This window comes from Oncorhynchus tshawytscha, linkage group LG33, assembly GCF_018296145.1.
Source record: "Oncorhynchus tshawytscha isolate Ot180627B linkage group LG33, Otsh_v2.0, whole genome shotgun sequence".
Lineage (NCBI taxonomy): Eukaryota > Metazoa > Chordata > Actinopteri > Salmoniformes > Salmonidae > Oncorhynchus > Oncorhynchus tshawytscha.
Window position 1 is genome coordinate 5,927,135 of NC_056461.1, and position 20,014 is coordinate 5,947,148.

General features: G+C 44.1%; 1 protein-coding gene across 5 annotated transcripts in view; it reads left to right on the top strand.

Annotated features, from left to right (window-relative positions):
• LOC112230789 (microtubule-associated serine/threonine-protein kinase 3) overlaps positions 1 to 19,129 on the top strand; it is a 177,950-nt gene extending 158,821 nt beyond the window's left edge. For all 5 annotated transcript variants that reach the window (XM_024397078.2, XM_024397079.2, XM_024397082.2 and 2 more), the window contains 11 exons: positions 4,697 to 4,798; positions 6,603 to 6,725; positions 6,890 to 7,002; positions 7,720 to 7,841; positions 8,070 to 8,278; positions 8,488 to 8,688; positions 9,456 to 9,682; positions 9,929 to 10,051; positions 10,343 to 10,479; positions 11,571 to 11,755; positions 11,938 to 19,129. In XM_024397078.2, the coding sequence (XP_024252846.1) occupies positions 4,697 to 4,798; positions 6,603 to 6,725; positions 6,890 to 7,002; positions 7,720 to 7,841; positions 8,070 to 8,278; positions 8,488 to 8,688; positions 9,456 to 9,682; positions 9,929 to 10,051; positions 10,343 to 10,479; positions 11,571 to 11,755; positions 11,938 to 15,857 (5,462 nt within the window). In that variant the 3' untranslated portion in view covers positions 15,858 to 19,129. The remainder of the gene's footprint in view (positions 1 to 4,696; positions 4,799 to 6,602; positions 6,726 to 6,889; positions 7,003 to 7,719; positions 7,842 to 8,069; positions 8,279 to 8,487; positions 8,689 to 9,455; positions 9,683 to 9,928; positions 10,052 to 10,342; positions 10,480 to 11,570; positions 11,756 to 11,937) is intronic.
• The last annotated feature ends 885 nt before the right edge of the window (positions 19,130 to 20,014 follow it).

A 20,014-nucleotide genomic window follows, 5' to 3' on the forward strand; every position in this document is an offset into this window, starting at 1 on the left:
AGGGATGACCAGGATGTTCTCTGTTTAGTGAGTCCTCCAGATCAGAGGCAGTAGGGATGACCAGGATGTTCTCTGTTTAGTGAGTCCTCCAGATCAGAGGCAGTAGGGATGACCAGGATGTTCTCTGTTTAGTGAGTCCTCCAGATCAGAGGCAGTAGGGATGACCAGGATGTTCTCTGTTTAGTGAGTCCTCCAGATCAGAGGCAGTAGGGATGACCAGGGATGTTCTCTGTTTAGTGAGTCCTCCAGATCAGAGGCAGTAGGGATGACCAGGATGTTCTCTGTTTAGTGAGTCCTCCAGATCAGAGGCAGTAGGGATGACCAGGGATGTTCTCTGTTTAGTGAGTCCTCCAGATCAGAGGCAGTAGGGATGACCAGGGATGTTCTCTGTTTAGTGAGTCCTCCAGATCAGAGGCAGTAGGGATGACCAGGATGTTCTCTGTTTAGTGAGTCCTCCAGATCAGAGGCAGTAGGGATGACCAGGATGTTCTCTGTTTAGTGAGTCCTCCAGATCAGAGGCAGTAGGGATGACCAGGATGTTCTCTGTTTAGTGAGTCCTCCAGATCAGAGGCAGTAGGGATGACCAGGGATGTTCTCTGTTTAGTGAGTCCTCCAGATCAGAGGCAGTAGGGATGACCAGGGATGTTCTCTGTTTAGTGAGTCCTCCAGATCAGAGGCAGTAGGGATGACCAGGATGTTCTCTGTTTAGTGAGTCCTCCAGATCAGAGGCAGTAGGGATGACCAGGATGTTCTCTGTTTAGTGAGTCCTCCAGATCAGAGGCAGTAGGGATGACCAGGATGTTCTCTGTTTAGTGAGTCCTCCAGATCAGAGGCAGTAGGGATGACCAGGATGTTCTCTGTTTAGTGAGTCCTCCAGATCAGAGGCAGTAGGGATGACCAGGATGTTCTCTGTTTAGTGAGTCCTCCAGATCAGAGGCAGTAGGGATGACCAGGATGTTCTCTGTTTAGTGAGTCCTCCAGATCAGAGGCAGTAGGGATGACCAGGGATGTTCTCTGTTTAGTGAGTCCTCCAGATCAGAGGCAGTAGGGATGACCAGGATGTTCTCTGTTTAGTGAGTCCTCCAGATCAGAGGCAGTAGGGATGACCAGGGATGTTCTCTGTTTAGTGAGTCCTCCAGATCAGAGGCAGTAGGGATGACCAGGGATGTTCTCTGTTTAGTGAGTCCTCTGTTTAGTGAGTCCTCCAGATCAGAGGCAGTAGGGATGACCAGGATGTTCTCTGTTTAGTGAGTCCTCCAGATCAGAGGCAGTAGGGATGACCAGGATGTTCTCTGTTTAGTGAGTCCTCCAGATCAGAGGCAGTAGGGATGACCAGGATGTTCTCTGTTTAGTGAGTCCTCCAGATCAGAGGCAGTAGGGATGACCAGGATGTTCTCTGTTTAGTGAGTCCTCCAGATCAGAGGCAGTAGGGATGACCAGGATGTTCTCTGTTTAGTTTAGTGAGTCCTCCAGATCAGAGGCAGTAGGGATGACCAGGATGTTCTCTGTTTAGTGAGTCCTCCAGATCAGAGGCAGTAGGGATGACCAGGATGTTCTCTGTTTAGTGAGTCCTCCAGATCAGATTGTAACATGTACTTTTCGATGTCAGGGAAAATGTATGGAGTAAAAAGTACATTATTTTCTTTAGGAATGTAGAAAAGTAAAAGTTGGCAAAAATATAAAAAGTAAAGTACAGATACCCCAAAAGAACTACTTAAGTACAGTAGTACTTTATACTATTTTTTACTTAAGTACTTTACACCACTGCATATATCTGGGGAAGGGTATACAACCATTTCTAGAGTGTTGAAAGTTTCCAAGACCACAGTGGTCATTGGGAAATGGAAAAGATATGGAACTACCCAGACTCTACCCCGATCCTGACCAAACGGGCAAGAAGGACCTTGGTCAGGGAGGTGACCAAGAACCCAATGACCAATCTGACAGAGCTACAGAGTTCCTTGGCTGAGATGGGAGAACCTGCCAGAAGGACAACAGTCTCTACGCCAATCTGGGTGTTATGGGAGAGTGGCCAGACGGAAGTCACTCCTGAGAAAAAGGGCACATGGACACGCCTGGAGTTTGCAAAAATGAACTTGAGAGACTGAGAGCATAAGGCAAATGATTTTGTGGTCTGATGAGACAAAAATATAAATCTTTAGCCTGAATGCAAAGCCCTGTCTGGAGAAAACCAGGTACAGCTCATCACCTGTCTAACACCACCCCTAACATAAAGCATGGTGGTGGCAGCATCATGCTATGAGGATGGGATGTTTTTCAGCGGCAAGGACTGGGAGACTGGTAAAGATAGAGGAAACAGTCAATGGAGTCAAATAGAGCAAAATCCTTGATGAAAACCTGCTTCAGAGTGCAAACAACCTTAGACTGGGGCAAAGACTTACGTTTCTACAGGACAATGACCCCAACCATACACCCAAAGCAACGCTGGAATGGCTTCAGAACATAAATGTGAAAGTCCTTGAGGGGCTCAGCCAAAGCCCAGACTTGAATCCCATTTGAAAGTCTGTGGAAAGACTTGAAGATTGCTGTTTACCACCGCTCCCCACCTAACTTAACAGAGCTTGAGAAATCATTAAGGAAGGAAGAATGGAAGAAAATCCCCAAATGCAGATGTGTAACGCTGATAGCCAATACGACTTAAAGCTGTAATCGCTGCTAAAGGTGCTTCTTGACTCAGGGATGTGAATACGTCTATAAATTAGATATTTAATTTTCAATACATTTGCTAAAATGGGGTGTGTACATGGGTGAGAATCAAAAAAATATTGAATCAATTTTGAATTCATCCTCTAACACAACAAAATGTGACCGACAGGCTCGATTCGGTCTTTTGTAGCTAAATTTGAAATGGTGTACTTTACATTGGATACATTTTTATGTCCAAATGTTATGTCTTAGTAATTCTGCTTTGAAAGTTGATACATTTGTAACCACACTTGAGATAATGTCCCTTGAATGTATTGGGACCTACTGGAGAGCTCTTCTTTATCTTCACCCATTCAGCATCGTTCACACCTTCTTAGGCTTCAGCCCCACCCATCTCTTTAAGGATTCACATGTGAGGCTATGTACTAAACAACTCGATATTTCAAGACTAAAGGCTGGCTTATACTACGGGTGTATTCGTAAATTTAATCAGAGTGTGCTCTGGGCGTTCGTATACTCGGAGCGTTTCACTCTCAGAGCGTACGGGGCGCGGACGAGGAGAAGGGTTGGGTTCTGACTAACAGCAGTCAAGCTAACTGGCTAACGTTGGCTGGCTAGCTAGCTACTTCCAGACACAAATGAGAGAACTCTCTGACCATTTTACTCACTCTAGCAGAACTTGTTTGGCTGTTTTTACGTTATCTAGAGCGTTGGTGACTGCAACTGTGCTGTTGGGAAAAATTTACTGACATGTTTATGCCAATGATTAGTGACACAGGCCCTATTCAATGGGTGTTGAGCGTTCGCAAATTATTCTGCGCTCTGGTACCAGCTACGTCTATCGACAGTCTATCGACTACACAGATCATACACGTAACATTAGCTAACTAGGCAGCCAGCTAACGGTATCTAACTAGCTAACAGTAGGCTTTAACTTGAAATGATAACGACTTTCTGACAAAATGAGACATGTAATATCTGAAAATGTAGCTAGCTAGACTATCTTACCCGTAAACATGGATGGACGCTTCTCCCTCTGTCACGGATGCCATGGTTACCCTTAGTGTGAAGACGTAATCCAGTCGGGTGTTTTATACAACAGTTCTCTTTTTGACTCCGTCTGCATATTTGCAATCAAACGGCAGAAGTATCTCCATCTCCTTAGCTATCATACTCTAATTCCACTGCCTTCAAAACTCGGTTCTCCAGAAAGTGGAGAGCAACATGTATTCAGTGTTAGCAGATTAGAAAGGATTACCTACACATAATGACCAGCTCATGTTATAGACAGCAGCAAGCTAGATGGCAGATCAATCCGAACTCATCTCTCTGCATGTCGAGCCTTCTCATTATCTCAGCCGACCATGGCTGGCGGGATGGTTGTTTCTGTGGCTAAACCGACTAGGCTCGTAATTTAACAATTTTATTCATATTTACAGATGGCATACAAGTTTATTATTAAGGCACATGAAGTTCACATGTTCCAGTAGGCATTTCTGCCTAAAAACGCATTTTTGATAATAAAAATAAATTTAAAAATGGCGCAACATACGCCCAGTTTCCTGAAACGAGTCACGTGGATAAATCGAAGGGTATGAATACTTTCTGAAGGCATTGTAATTATTTAAAAAATTCAGACCTGGAATAATACATATTATTCCAGTACTGGAGAACACACAATCATGAATTTCATCTCATCCTTGAGGGAGTGAAGATCGCCAATTTCCAAATTCAATGGTGTGAATGACAATATGCCCTTTTGTCTGAGGAAACTCTCAATGACAGGCATTAATCAGATTGACTGTGGGACTGTTAAATGTGGCTAACTGCTAACTCCGTATGTGTTGTCTATGGGATAGTGCTAATGGCTAGCTAACTCGGTGTGTGTTTCTATGGGATATTGCTAACGGCTAGTCAGCTCAGTTTTTTTTTGTGTGGGATATTGTTGCTAGCTTCTAGCTAACTCCATATGTGTTGTCTGTGGGATTTTGCTAAGTACTAACTAACTGAGTGTGTTGTTGTTTCCAAGATGAGATCAACTGGCCGGAAGGAGAAGATGCTCCCCCTGCCGACTCCCAGGAACTGATCACCCTGTTACTCAGACAGAACCCTCTGGAGAGGATGGGAACAGGTAGGCACAAGTTGTGCACAACACATGCCACAGACAAATACCTTTTTCACTCTACCAAACCAAACCAAACCAAGCTGTACTAGGCTGGCCTGGTTTCACATCCACCAAGCAGATTACGGTTAGAGTCGGCCCCATATTTATGCGAGTCAGGCAAAAGATTGGATTTATTGGGGCTACGTTTAATTTGTTGAAACTCAGCACAGTGTACAGGAAATGAAATGTTTTCTATTATTAGAGGTTGAAGGTGTTCAAAGGTTTACTAACAGTTATGACCTACCAGGGAGCGTCCTCTCCCCTCAGTTAAAACTGTCCAGGTACAGACAGTGGTTATTGTCATAACTCTCTTGGTGCCTTCTCAGCACAGCCCATTATTTAAAGATACAAGGCTGGACAAATGGGATCAAACAAATGGGCAGAACAGTTTATCACAAAACCCCGCTGCCTCACCTTTTCCTTTCCCCAATTACAATAATTCCTCCCTCGAATGTCGACCCGGGCAAGGTCACGCATCTTCAGCGTCTGCGAATCATAAACATTGTCCCTGACCTGAGATGAAGCCACGGGCTCCCCGCCGTGTCTTAAAGGGCACCCTATTTGCTATATAGGGCTCTGGTCAAAAGTAGTGCACCGTGAAGGGAATTAGGGTGCCATTTGGAACGTAGCCTTTGTCTCCTGCACAGCAGGCTATACAGGACTGTATTCATCAGATCCAGAGGTTGGGGTCGAGCTATTCATCGGCGGCCCTCCGTCTCTTCCTCAAAGGTCACCGGCAGGAAATTGCACTGCATAATTGATGGCTGGTGATGTCACTTTTGGGTGCTGGCCAGTAAAAAAAAGAGGATGAAATGTTAGCGTCTGCATTTCCTTTTGTGTTGGGGTGGTGGCACCGCTGTCCAATGTCAACTTTTGTCTTGAATGGACCAGAAGTGTGTATGTTGGTACTTGCAGTAGGCCTATGTGTGCAAGATATCTATGTCCATCTCTGTGAGTCTGTTTGTGTATGCAGAGGTGGAAAAAGTACCCCATTTGCCATACTTGAGTAAAAGTAAAGATACCTTAATAGAAAATGACTCAAGTGAGAGTCACTTAGTAAAATACTACTTGAGTAAAAGTCTAAAAGTATTTGGTTTTAAATATACTTAAGTATCAAAAGTAAAAGTACAAATCATTTTAAATTCCTTATATTAAGCAAACCAGGTGGCGCCTTTTTCTTGTTTTTTTGTATTTTACGGAAAGGCAGGGGCTTTTCTGCTCAGCATTCAAAATATAACAAATACTTTGGGTGTCAGGGGAAATGTATGGAGTAAAAAGCACATTTTCTTTAGGAATGTAGTGAAGTAGAAATTGTCCGAAAAAGACATAGTAAAGTACAGCTACAACAAAAAACTACTTAAGTCGTACTTCAAAGTATTTTTATTAAGTACTTTACACCACTGTGTGTGTGCGTGTGTGTACAGTGCATTCATAAAGTATTCAGACCCCTTGACTTTTTCCACATTTTGTTACGTTACAACCTTATTCTAAAATGAATTAAAGCATTTTTTCCCCCACAACAATACGCAATAATGACAAAGCTTTAAAACAAAAAAACATAGCACATTTACATAAGTATTCAGACCCTTTACTCAGTACTTTGTTGAAGCACCTTTTGCAGCGATTACAGCCTTGAGCCTTCTTGTGTATGACGCTACAAGTTTGGCACACCTGTATTTGGGGAGTTTCTCCCATTCTTCTCTGCAGATTCTCTCAAGCTCTGTCAGGTTATATGTGTCTGTTCATAATGTGTTTGTGCATCCTTCCTTAGGCGGTGCGTATGAGGTGAAGCACCACCAGTTCTTCCAGACTCTGGACTGGGACAGTCTGCTGAGACAGAAGGCTGAGTTCATCCCTCAGCTGGAGTCAGAGGACGACACCAGCTACTTCGACAGTGAGTCTAGTCTACTTCCTGCTATTAAAAAGTACAGTAATCTATACTCTAGAATACAGCTACTTCGACAGTGAGTCTAGTCTACTTCCTGCTCTTAAAAAGTACAGTAATCTATACTATAAAATACAGCAACTTCAAAATTGAACGTTTTTTCCCCCCCACAGCTCGATCAGATAGGTACCATCACCTGGAGACGGAGGAGGAGGAGGATACGAATGATGAAGACTTCAATGTGGAACTACGACAGTTCTCCTCCTGCTCTCACAGGTTCTCCAAGGTGTGTTCTCTTTCTTTCTATCGCTCTGTCGCTGTTTCTCTCACTCTCTCGGTAAGTCACAAAGCATTCACTCAAGGCATCACTGCTCGCACACTTCCATATCACTCCTTATGATGGAAAGCCAATTATGTATCAATGAGGTCGTTACCATAAACAGAAAAGGATGGTAGTTCAAACCAACAGCTTTCAGTGTTAACTCAACATGTAAGATTTCATATGGAACAGACTTGGTTTGGTCCATAAGACATGCTATGCATCTTTACCCCAACCCCCTACATCATGTAATGTAAGTCTCAGCTTTGCATAAATGTTCTGCTGCAAATCAGATCTATTTTGGGAGAACTTAGAACACAATGCCAACACGTGCGTGTTGTTGTGCTGCATTGCGGTATGCTCTGCCTCTGAAAACAATGTGCCTTCGAAGGCAGGAGAATGGCTGAGGAAGAGTTTTTGTTCCGTGATCCACCACGACCCACCAGTTTATAGTGCACAGCCTAGCAGTCTAAGCAGTGGCTGCTGCCGCTATTTTGGAATCACTGCCTGTTTTCTATATTGTCAAGGTCTGTCCCAACTTTTTCATACTATGAATGGATATATTTATGAGTGATGTGTTTAGGTGTACAGTAGTTTTTTCTCCTCTATGAGGACAGTCTGTAAGGTCTCTGTCTGTGTGTCTATCCCTGCATGTGTCGGTCTCTCGGTCTGTGTGGTGTGTAGGTGTACAGCAGTTTGGACTTGTCCCGTGGCCAGCTGGAGGAGAAGGGCGAGACGGAGGAGAAGAAGAGTGAGAGCTCTCTGACTGTGGACTCTCTGAGCTGGACACCGGAGTTCACTGAAATGTACGCTTCACAATATCCCTTCTGTTACACTCAAACTCTGATTAATGACCATCTATTGTTTTCACACACCTTTTGGTTCACTATTCATTCAGTTCTCATCACCATTACACTTACAATGCATAACCCAATTAGTCAGTACAACAATTATAATTCAGTAAACTAGTATGTTTTGAATGTTTCTTTTCTGAGGGTGGTTGATATTTACCCATTTCCATTTTCTCCCCTCAGGCACTCCCTGTCCCGATCCTCGGACACAGAGAGCGCTAGCATGGGCCTTCGCCCCCCCGGCCTGCTCCCCAAGTTTGCCATCTCGGCCGAGGACGGAGATGAGGAGTCCCTGGTCCTGGGGGACCCCAGCAAGGTGGCCTTCTCTGTCGGAGAGGACGAGGCTGAAGCAACCACCCCTGGGAGCACCCACAGCGGGGCTACTCTCTCTGGTATGGAGGCCTAGAGCACTGGTTCGAGCTGGTAGAAGATGTAGGGATAATGCTAGATATGGGCATCATGTTGAGTGTTTAAGACTGGGTTCAACTGGTATGCAAAAGCAAAAAAAATGTTATGATATTGTTCAAGGTTTTTAATGTGCTTGATTGTAACAAAAACCTGTATGGGACATAATTGTACCCTGTTCTTCTTTGGTCTGTAGGTAGTTTCTCGGAGCACCTGGACCCGCTTCCTTCCAGGGATGAGGGCATAGACAGCCCTGACTCCTCCTCCAAGACTCCCGTGGACCTGGGAGGGCAGCATGGCGTCCTGCAGCCCGATGGACATGGGGATAAGCATGGTGGTGTTGCCAAAGTTTCCAAGTCTGTCTCAGCTAGTGCACTCTCCCTCAGGATCCCTGGAGGTGAGAGGACACACACAACCCCTGTGATCTCTAGCATTTCGATTTAGAGGAGGTTAGAGGACAGGATGAGGAGTAAGCGCGAGCACATAATTAGAATTAGAGCGATGGATTTCGAGAGAGGAGTGTGAAAGAGATGAAAGATGCCGAGATGAAAGATCTGTGTGAAATTGGCACAGCTCCTGCTGGGATGAGGCTCCAGTTTATGGAGTGGCTGTGTGCGCAGTAGCCCAGAAGAGGAGCCACTAACTCGGTAGTGAGCTGAGAGGCCCTTCCACTGTTGGGAGGGGAGTAAATCCCTTAGGGCTCACTCCCAGCAGGGACACAGTAATGCATGGCTCCCAGGCTTTATAGGAACAGCTGGGTACTGAGGGGATTGCCACTGGAAAACAGGTCAATAGAAATGACAGTAGCGGTCTTCGTATGTGTGTCTGTGTTTTTACCTTTAAATGAACCTCCACTGGGTTTTTGGTTTGAAGAATTTTTAGAATTCAAATTGATGGTGTGCTATTAAAAAAATGTTTATGGCAACACTTCTTTAGCTTTCACACTATCTGGCAGATTCCCAGATTAGTCTCTTGATTGTATCACAATGGCCACATTATTTCCCCTAGTAAAATGCCTTTCGTTAATGTGTGTCTCATATTGGTACAGATATCATTAGAAATGTCTTTCTCATTCTTCCAGTTATCTTAAATGCTTTGTGATATTTACAGCCATTTTTAATCATTCAAAATAATGACATTTATTTGTCCGTCTTATTGTTCCAGATATCTTCGGGGTATCCCCTCTGGCCAGCCCCATATCCCCCTACTCCCTCTCCTCGGACCCATCTTCTCGTGACTCCTCCCCCAGCCGAGACTCCTCCCTCTGCGTCATCTGCCCTCGGCAGCCAATCATCATCCACAGCTCGGGGAAGAAGTTTGGTTTCACGCTGCGGGCCATCCCGGTGTACGCCTGCGACCGTGATGTCTACACTGTCTACCACACGGTCTTAGTAAGAACAGCCTTGTTTCACCACGTTGGGACAAACACAGTCAAATAGCTAATGAAGTACCGATAATACAGTACATTTTTGTTGGTCACTTTCATCCGTGTCATTGGATATTGAATAATACGTTAAGTGGCTGTATTCAATTAAACCTGTACCATGGGATACAATGTTTTGTTTTTGTACTGCAATATGATCTCATTATTGAGTGATGATAGATACAAGTAGCTAACTGTGTTTCTATGTGTTTAGAATGTGGAGGACCCGGGTCCGGCCCTGAAGGCGGGGCTGAAAGCTGGTGACCTCATCACTCATGTGAATGGAGAGCCGGTCCATGGCCTGGTCCACACTGAGGTGGTGGAACTGCTGCTCAAGGTCAGAGAACCATTGGATATAAAGCTTTCATCAGATGTGTACTGTAACTGCTAGTAACAGTTGTCCACAAAGGGTAGTGATGTAATCGCATAAGCATAAGGTATATTTTAAAGGTATTTCTAGTTTGCAACTTGATATTCTCATGATCGAGCGCACGTTGTTTATCTACCGGTAATTTCATTTACAGTCGTCCAGCCAACTATTTTTTTTTTTTTTCCAACCCTGTTTCTAACTTAACACTCATTTTCGGCCAGTTTATCTTATGTGTCCATGTATCTGCTTCCTTTCCAGAGTGGCAGTAAGGTGGCCATCTCCACCACACCGTTTGAGAACACCTCCATCAAAACAGGGCCTGCCAGGAGGAACAGCTGCAGGAGCAAGATGATCCGACGCACCAAGAAGCCCAAGAAGGAGAAGACTCAAGAAAGGCAAGAATTTCATGTTTGGCTTTGTTGTTTTCTATATGAGAAACCATTTCATTATTAGATATGAACCAATTAACTAGATCTAGGTCTCTATACGGTGTGCTCTGTAGAGGTCACTATTAAGCAGGTACAGCAAGCGTTTTCAGGTTTTGTCATATACAGTATAACCACAAGGTGTAGCTGTGGCTCCTTGCAACAGTGCTAAAATCCCCCCCTGTCACTACTAGACAACGACAACTCTCATCACTACTGTCGGTCAAGTTTTTCATTCCAAAGATCGCACTGTGGCTTTCATTTTTGATTGACTGAATGGTTTTATTGGTTACTCAAGAACATAAACATTGTTATACCACCATTTAAAAACAATGATCATCAACTCATCAAAAAAAAGAAACGTCCTCACTGTCAACTGCATTTATTTTCCGGAAACTTACGTGTAAATATTTGTATGAACATAGCAATATTCAATAACCGAGACATAAACTGAACAAGTTCCACAGACATGTCATTAACATAAATTGAATAATGTGCCCCTGAACAAAGGGGGGTCAAAATCAAAAGTAACAGTCAGTATCTGGTGTGGCCACCAGCTGCATTAAGTACTGCAGTGCATCTCCTCCTCATGGACTGCACCAGATTTGCCAGTTCTTGCTGTGAGATGTTACCCCACTCCTCCACCAAGGCACCTGCAAGTTCCTGGACATTTCTGGGGGGAATGGCCCTAGTCCTCACCCTCCGGTCCAACAGGTCCCAGACATACTCAATGGGATTGGGATCCGGGCTCCCCTTAGTTCAGGGACACATTAGGGACTAACATTTCTGTTAGTCACATGTCTGTGGAACTTGTTCAGTTTATGTCTCAGTTGTTGAATCTTGTTATGTTCATACAAATATTTACACATGTTAAGTTTGCAGAAAATAAACGCATTTGACAGTGAGAGGACTGTTTTAATTTTTTTTAAAGTTATAACACATTTTTAAGGATAGTTTTCTTAGATTAGACGCTCTCTAGAGTCTAGACCACAAATACATTCTAGTGAGTTTCTGGGCCTCATGCTGGTAGACTGACGTTGTCTTCTCTCCTCTCTCTCCAGGCGGCGGTCTGTGTTCAGGCGTTTTGCCATGCAGCCCTCCCCTCTGCTGCAGACCAGCCGTAGTTTCTCCTCTCTCAACCGCTCCCTGTCCTCCGGGGAGAGTCTCCCAGGGTCTCCTACCCACAGCCTGTCCCCCCGCTCCCCCACCGCAGCCTTCCGACCCACCCCTGACTTCAACCAGTCAGGTGAGATAGACTGTCAATCGTTCACATTCGATGGAATAAATTAAATGTACACAATAAAATACATTTTAGAATTGAGCAGTGTTTATCAGTGAAACAATAATTGTTTCTTAAATGAAGGTGTACAATATTTACTACTATAAAAGATTATTAGTTGAATAATGTCCTTCCCTCTGTGTTTCCAGGTGGCAACTCCTCTCAGAGTAGCTCCCCGAGCTCCAGCGCTCCAAACTCCCCCGCAGGCTCCGGCCACATTCGTCCCAGCACCCTCCACGGCCTGGGCCCCAAACTGACGGGCCAGAGGCTCCGACAGGGCCGTCGCAAGTCCGCCGGCAGCATTCCCCTCTCCCCGCTGGCTCGCACCCCATCTCCGACCCCACAGCCCACCTCCCCGCAGCGCTCACCATCTCCCTTACTCAGCCATGGGACCATGGGGATCTCCAAGACCACCCAGGCCTTCCCAGTCAAGATGCACTCTCCCCCCACCATTGTCCGCCACATGGTACGGCCCAAGAGTGCGGAGCCGCCACGCTCGCCGCTCCTCCAGCGGGTGCAGTCGGAGGAGAAGCTGTCACCCTCCTACACGGGTGACAAGAAGCACCTGTGTTCCAGGAAGCACAGCCTGGAGGTGACCCAGGAAGAGGCCCTGGGAGCGGAGGTGCGTCCTGGGGACATGGACCACCACACCCTGCAGAGTGTGGAGGAGACGCCCAGCGAGCCTCCGGCCATCACCCGGGTCAGGCCGGCTGAGCAGGGCTGCCTCAAGAGGCCCGTTGGCCGCAAGATGGGTCGGCAGGAGTCTATGGAAGAGCTGGACAAGGAGAAACTGAAAGCCAAGGGGGTGATGAAGAAACAGGACTGGTCAGAGAGGCGAGAATCCCTGCAGAAGCAGGATGCTCTACAGGAGTCTGATACATCTGGTGCTGAAGGAGGAAGATGCCAGGGCAGAAGCCAAGGCTCAGATACAGTCTCACTGGAAGGCAAAGCTGCCAGCTTCACCCTAAAAGATGTTCTGTATAAGAAGCTGAACACGCGTGCCGGTGAGGGCACCCCCGAACCACTTGGGGGCAATAGCGCTGACTCGTCTCTGTGCTCTATCCATCCTGACTGGAGCCTCCAGAAGCCTGAGTGGCAGCTGTCCAGGCAGAGCAAAGAGGGGGGTAAGCCTGACAGACTTGATTTCAAGGCCCCCAACATGGAATTTGCCCGAAAGAGGCTGTCGTTCGAGGAGCGAGAAGACGGCGGCATGTGTCGTCTCTCTCCCGGCATTCATGAGAGCCTCCATTTTAGCTCCATACGTTCCAAGAGTCTGCAGCTGGACTCAGCGCTGGCTCTAGACCACATCAAAAGTTCAATGAGCAGCGTCCACACCAGCCCTGAGGGCCTGAACCCCAAGATGTTCTCTGGGAGGGGGGAGGGAAGCGCCGTGGAGAAACTCCAGCTCATCTCCTCCAATGAAGGCTCCCTCAGGAAGACCTCCTCGGAATACAAGCTGGAGGGGCGTCTGGTCTCCTCCCTCAAACCCCTAGAGGGCACCCTGGACATTGGCCTTCTTTCCGGGCCAAGGGTGTCTAAAACAGACACCTGCCTCTCCAAGTTGGCGGACAGCGATGGCGGCTCAATAGGGATACCCACATGGCTGCAAAGCCCAGTTGAGCGGCAGGTGTTGATTCCCCTGCTCAAACCCTCTGACAAGCAGAAAAGCCCGCCCACCAGTATACTAAGCCCTGCAGCTGTTGTGGCCCTCAGCAGCCCAGTTCCCGCCAAAGAGGCTAGTATTTCCAACACTGGGTTTAAATGCAGTAGCAGTGGTGAGATGCCATACGACAGACCTAGTCACAGTGAACCCCCTATGGCTTCCTCCAAGGCAGAGGTCTCCGACTTTGGTGGGAAACAAGAGAGCAGGTCCAGTATGATAGCTCACGATCATAGGACATCGCGCCACAGCGCCCACTTTTCCCACTGCGGGAAGACGCCCTCCATACGGGAGGTCAGCAACGAAGACCAGGAGGAGGAGGAGGTTGAGCCACCTCAAGGAACTTCAGCTCCTGCACAGCAAAACAACATTGACGTTTCCAAGACATCCAATACAGTTGTCGCCGCAAAGCCAGGGAATCCCAGGAAGACTGCACCATCCGTCCCTGCCCCAAAAGTGGAGGTTCATACAACTGCCCCTCATGTAGCTGTACCAGTGAAGCAAAGTTCAGAATGTCAGTCAGGGCCCAGTTACCTGCAGAGCAATGAGAAACAAGGACCAGCTGAGAATACAGGTAGCATCACTACATTCGTACAATATATTTTAGAGCAGACTCCATACCTGTCAAAGCAGCAGATGTTATCCAGCAGTCCCTCGACAGGGACCACAAAGCAATCGTCCATCCCTGCTCCAATACCTAGTCTTGGAGATAAGAACCGAACAAGTGGTCAAGCTTCTCAAAAACAGCATGGCACGGAGAAAACCCAGAATCCCGACACGGTTCAAAGAAACAGGCCAGTTCCAAACAATGCCAATGAACCTGCCAGTGTGTCTGCTGTTGAGGAGCTCCAAACTGCAAACGCAGGAAGAGATCAAATGACCCAAGTCAGAGAGACAAGTCCTAAAGTGGATGTAAAATGTGTTTTGTCGAAAGAAATGTTGTACAATGCAACTGGAACAACAGAAGCAACACAAAGGTGTGATCAAAGAAAATATTCTTGTACCCTTAGCAGTCAGGTAGCAAATAGTAGTGTAGCGAAGCAAAGTAGAGAACATCCCACTTCACCAAAGATGAAGGGTAGCAATGCAAAGACTGTAGAGCGAGAGCAGTTATCTTTAACAAATCGACCTGCTGAAAAGGCTTGGGTCAAAGGAGCTCTTGAGGCAGAAATACTCATCACTAAAAAGCAAACTGTTGATGTAAATATCAAAGAGACGAGTCCTGTGCGGACAGTGAAACAGTCCCCACCAAGTCCCGCTTCAACAAAACAAACGATCTTCAATCCCAAAACTAAGCCAAGATCTGACTCACCTCTCCCTTCACAAACGTTTGGGAAGACAGAGGAGGAGAGGGGGAGGTATGAAGCGAAAACGTCTGCCACAGCCCCAGTCGTCAAAGTGAGCCTTGATTCAAAACCGCAAGAGTCATCTCAGAAAACCTCGGTCTCAATGGTCAAAGAAATTCCAGACTCAAAACAGAAAGATCCCCTACTCAAAACCTCAGTCCAAAGCCATGTCAAAGAAAGTTCAGTCTCCAAACTAAAGGAATCTTTGTCCCAAATTCCTGCCCTAACTCCTGTTGTCAGACAAAACTCTGACCCAAGAAAGAAACAGAAAGAACCAGAACCCCACACCTTTGCCCCAACCCCAGCCCAAGTCATCAAAGATAACCTGGACTCAAAACAGAAATCAGCCCCTCAGAAAACCTCTATCTCAACCTCAATCAACTCAAAACAAAAGGAAATCACTACTTCAACAGTTGTCAGACAAATCATAGATTCAAAACATAAATCACCCCCTCACAAAACTCTTTCCCCAAACGCAACCACTGTCATGAAAGAGCCAGCCCATATCTTTGCTGCAACCCGACAAGCCCAGAAAGAGCCTCCGACCTGGTCCAGTGTTCCCTCCCAATCCGCCCCTTTACCAGTGGTGCCAGCCCCAGCAGTGAGAAGAGAAGCACACCCACCCAAAGGTGGAACTCTCTCAAGCAGGGCCAACGGCAGCACCGGACAGGAGGCTGTGGTCCAGACCTCTAGGGAGGACCAGGAGAAGCCGAGGGAAGAGGCCCCTAGGTCAGAAGGCCTTAGGTTGGACTCTTATAGGGGCCTGGGTGGGGTGGATGCCACAGGGCCAGCAGCCACCAGCAACAGCACCCCCCAGGCCAAACTCGGCACAGCTGAACCCAGGGTCACTAACTCTGACAAGCAGGTAACCTCCAGCCGAAAAGAACAGGCTGACAAGAAGAAAGGGGAATCTGCTCAAGAGGTAGCATCTGCACAGAAAAACACCAAGAGAGAGACTTCAAGAGTGGCTGCTGTGGTGAAAGAAGCCACAGGTTCAGACAAAGACTTGGCCCGACACAAGCAATCGAAGGATTTTCCACGTGGCCCCGCAAACAGGAAGTAAATGCTGGATTTAAAAAATACGACGGCAGCCACCTTTTGATTTTGCGATATGTCAGAAATAAAACATTTTTGTTTTTGTTAGTAGTGTCATCATGCCTTATTTTTTTGAGAACCGGGGAAGCTGTTACTTCAGTGTTTATATTGCGTGAGAGAGACAGATTTGTGTGTGTTATCCTGAATGTGTGTGGTGGTGATTGTGAATGCTTGGTCGATACAATAAATGTCTAATGTTTTTGGACTGAATGTAGACTGATTTTGCTGCTCATTTGTGGTTCTCTGCTGTGTGTAACAAAGGTGTCAAATTTGTATCTGGTGATTGATTGGGGGCTTTATTTTTAATTGACAGCAGAGTGCAATGTGCAATCAATATGTCATGGGTGCACGTTGAATTGAATTGAATTGCACTGGGTTTAGAGCACCTGACATTAAAGGTAGCAGACTGTCGATGTGTGTAGACTGAACTATGTCCATTTCACTCCCACTCAAAGAGTTATGTGAGCTGAAAACACAGTAGCCATGGCACATCATCCAGTCAACCATTTAAGCATTGTGATATTGATGCCGATCATTCACTCACACTCGTTATACCGAAGTCAAATATCACCAAGTTTGTTTAGATACTTTATCTTATGTCGTTTTTTCTTTATTTTGTATTACCAAGAAGTGAAGTTAGTTTTTTTTGGGTTAGCGGTGCACAGAAGAAACGCACCATTTTCTGTACTTCTTACCTATAACTATTTAATATGGAATCATCTTACGGTTCTGGAATCATATTTAGTGGATGAGGCCTTAGGGTTATGGGGAATAAAAAAAACTTGCTGTTCTTAGCAGGTTATGTTGTAATTCACATTCCTTTCACATCTCTACATTTCTTAACCTTTGATTTTTATGCAATATCTTGTAAGTAATTATCAACACTAACTGTAAAAATGGGGATACATGGGCTTAAGGAAATATACGTGTTTGTTTTATATGTATATATTTTGCAATGTCATGTTTGTATACTCAGTGATGTCATTTCAGAATCATGTCAATGTCATGTTTGTATACTCAGTGATGTCATTTCAGAATCATGTCAATGTCATGTTTGTATACTCAGTGATGTCATTTCAGAATCATGTTCTGCTTGATAATTCTGTGGTCTAGAATAAGCTAACATAATGTCTATCTATACCTATCCAAAATACATCCTCTCTAACATGGTCATTTTAACAGTTCCGATATGTTCTGAATTTTACTTGAATAGAAATAAAGCATAAATGGGTAATTGTGCTTTTCCCCAAAAATGTAGTGTTGAAAATAAACAAATAAAAAACTGAAAGAGGCAAGTGGTTCCCAAGAATGTGTTCAATCTCCATTTTGCCATAATGTATGAAGAATTGTAATACACTGGAATATTTCACTGAGCCCAATAAATTTGAATATTTCACTGAGAAAATATGTATGTTATCATGACAATGTGTAGAATGCAAGCTCAATGAGTTGATGGAATGAACCAACAATTCTAAGTATGTTTGCCACACTGTGGAAGAGATTTCTGAAAGTCCGTTTTTAAGGAGTAATCTGCATCTTACTGGATGTTGTTTTCCAGTTTTGTTTATTTGTGCGATAGATGTTCATGCAATGGGAAATGCATTTTTTGGGTATGGTAAATTAAAAAAGGGCTCAAATTCAAGTAAACGTCTGGAAAATATATTGGGAACGTCAGGGTTGCAAGAGATTAGATTTCAGATAATCTTCTGAAGTTGTGTTCTATTGTTTTTTTGTGTTTTTTTTTGTCATTTTCATTCAACTCCTGTTTTTTATTTTATTTTTTTCATAAGCAATGCAGTAGCCTACATTTATGTGCCAGATCAGCCAGATGAAAACAATATCCAGTTAAATGTCTAGCTAACAATAGGCTTGAAATTACTGATTTTGTAAGAACAAAATGCACCAGTATACAAATCTTATATACATAAGTCATTATTCTAGACAGCTGATGTTTAGGTGATTATACTGGCTTTGTGTATCAAAAAACAGTGGACTTCTTTTACGCTGACGTGGGCATATCCTGTAGTTTAGCCGCCAGTCCTTTTGATTGCATACCCTAAATATCCAACACAAAGTAGATTTTCAAAATATGCTATACAATATTTACTCTGTCGGCTATGTCATAACAATAGACAATCTACTTTATCTTAGGGAGGCAAACAAAAACTAAACGGGACGCTATATATTTACATAAATGGTAACCTGTACCCACGAATGCACATTGTAGAAAATAACGAATGAGATTGATTGTAAAGATTTTTTTTAAAATAAGAATCTGAAGTTTTACTCATTTAGTTATTGTAAATGTATTGTCAAACATTTGGGGGGAGAGAAAAAAAGTCACCTTAATATTAGACACCTTCCTTCTAGTTGTACAAGTTAATAGAAAGAATGATTGAGATGAGAATGTTGTTCCCTATCAAACAGGCTCTTCCCACTGGGCAAAAGCGGGTTGAGTCAACCTTGTTTCCACGTCATTTCAACCAAAAAGATTCAATGGGATGACGTTGAATGAACGTGAAATACTGATTGGATTTGAAGAAAGTCATCAATGTAAGGGAATTTCATATTTTTTTTTGCACCTAACTTTAACCAAAATTGAATGACACGGTGACATATTTTTGTTGATTTGACGTTGAATTCACATTAGATGACATCTCAACCAAATGTCAAATCAACAAAATATGTTGTGCCCAGTGGATGGATACAGATGGAAATGAATCAGAAAACACTTTCCTTTAATGATGTCTATTTGTCCCCATGCCTTTTGTTCTGATTGATGTTTAAATCCTTTAAAAATAGCACATTCAGTGTTTGTTTACAAATACTTCATGGATGTATATTTAGTATATTGTGTTAATGATTTGCCAAGTCGATACGCTACGTCACAGGAAATATGTTCGTGTTGGTAGTGTCTGTGACTTCCTCACCTATCCAGCCACCCTGTTGTGTTAGACTGTCTGTCTGTGTGGTGGTCAATGTCTCTGTTTCAACATCTGTCGGGTCCCACATTTGTCCTGCTTGTTTTTGGAGTTTCCTTTTTCCCTTTGTGTGAAACTAGTATTAGATGAACTTGCTTACTATATGGTTTGTCTTTTAGGATTTGTACAATACAGATGTTTGAGTTTTTGTATTTTGCCCAAGGAAATCTCTATGGATGTCATAGATGTATATTAAAACAGATATTTATACTTCTAAAGTTGCATAACACTGAAAATAAAAAAGGCATGGTAAAAGTCAGTTTCTTGTCTTTATTGATATAACGATCATGAAGAATCTGAATATGCATTATTATTTGCGTCATTGTGATATAAAGATTATGAAGAGATATACGAAAACGGCATGCCTGGCCTTGTATTTATCCTTGGTATGTTCAGTTCTAATGGATATGGTAGAACTACCCCGATTGTTTTAGTCAATGAACTAAACTTAGTTCTGACCCACTTACTTATATTAGTCCCGTTAAGATGCACAAACCTTCATCTGCAGCTGTTGATATGCAACCGCTTACTTTTGTTTTAAGTTAAGTTTAGGGTTGGGCTATGGTTAGTGGATAGTTAGCTGAACAGTTTGTTGATAGCAACTTGAACATTATGCTATACCATCTGCAGGGGACTATTTCCAAATAAAGTGTTACCCTTCAAAGCATTTCATATCTATTTCTTTCTTCGGTTTCTTTATTATGACACATGCAGTTGTTAAAATTGCCATTGACATAACATGTCCAAATTGTAACATGCCAGCAAATGCACATCTGATAACCTTTCCTTTGAACCAACACGTCCTATCTATGTAAATCACTATTGGTATTGCTTTGAATCCAACCAATTAATGTTGGAACAGTTGCATGCCAAAGGGTTGTCACTCAGGTCAATTTAGCTATTTTCTCTTTATTATTGTCTACTTTTCTATCTGATTAATGGCCAAATTGAGCAGGACATTATTCAGTGAGTTGAATGGATTCGTATTGGCAACAAATCAAATCAAATTTTATTTGTCACATACACATGGTTAGCAGATGTTAATGCGAGTGTAGCGAAATGCTTGTGCTTCTAGTTCCGACAATGCAGTAATAACGAACAAGTAATCTAACTAACAATTCCAAAAAAAAAAACTAATGTCTTA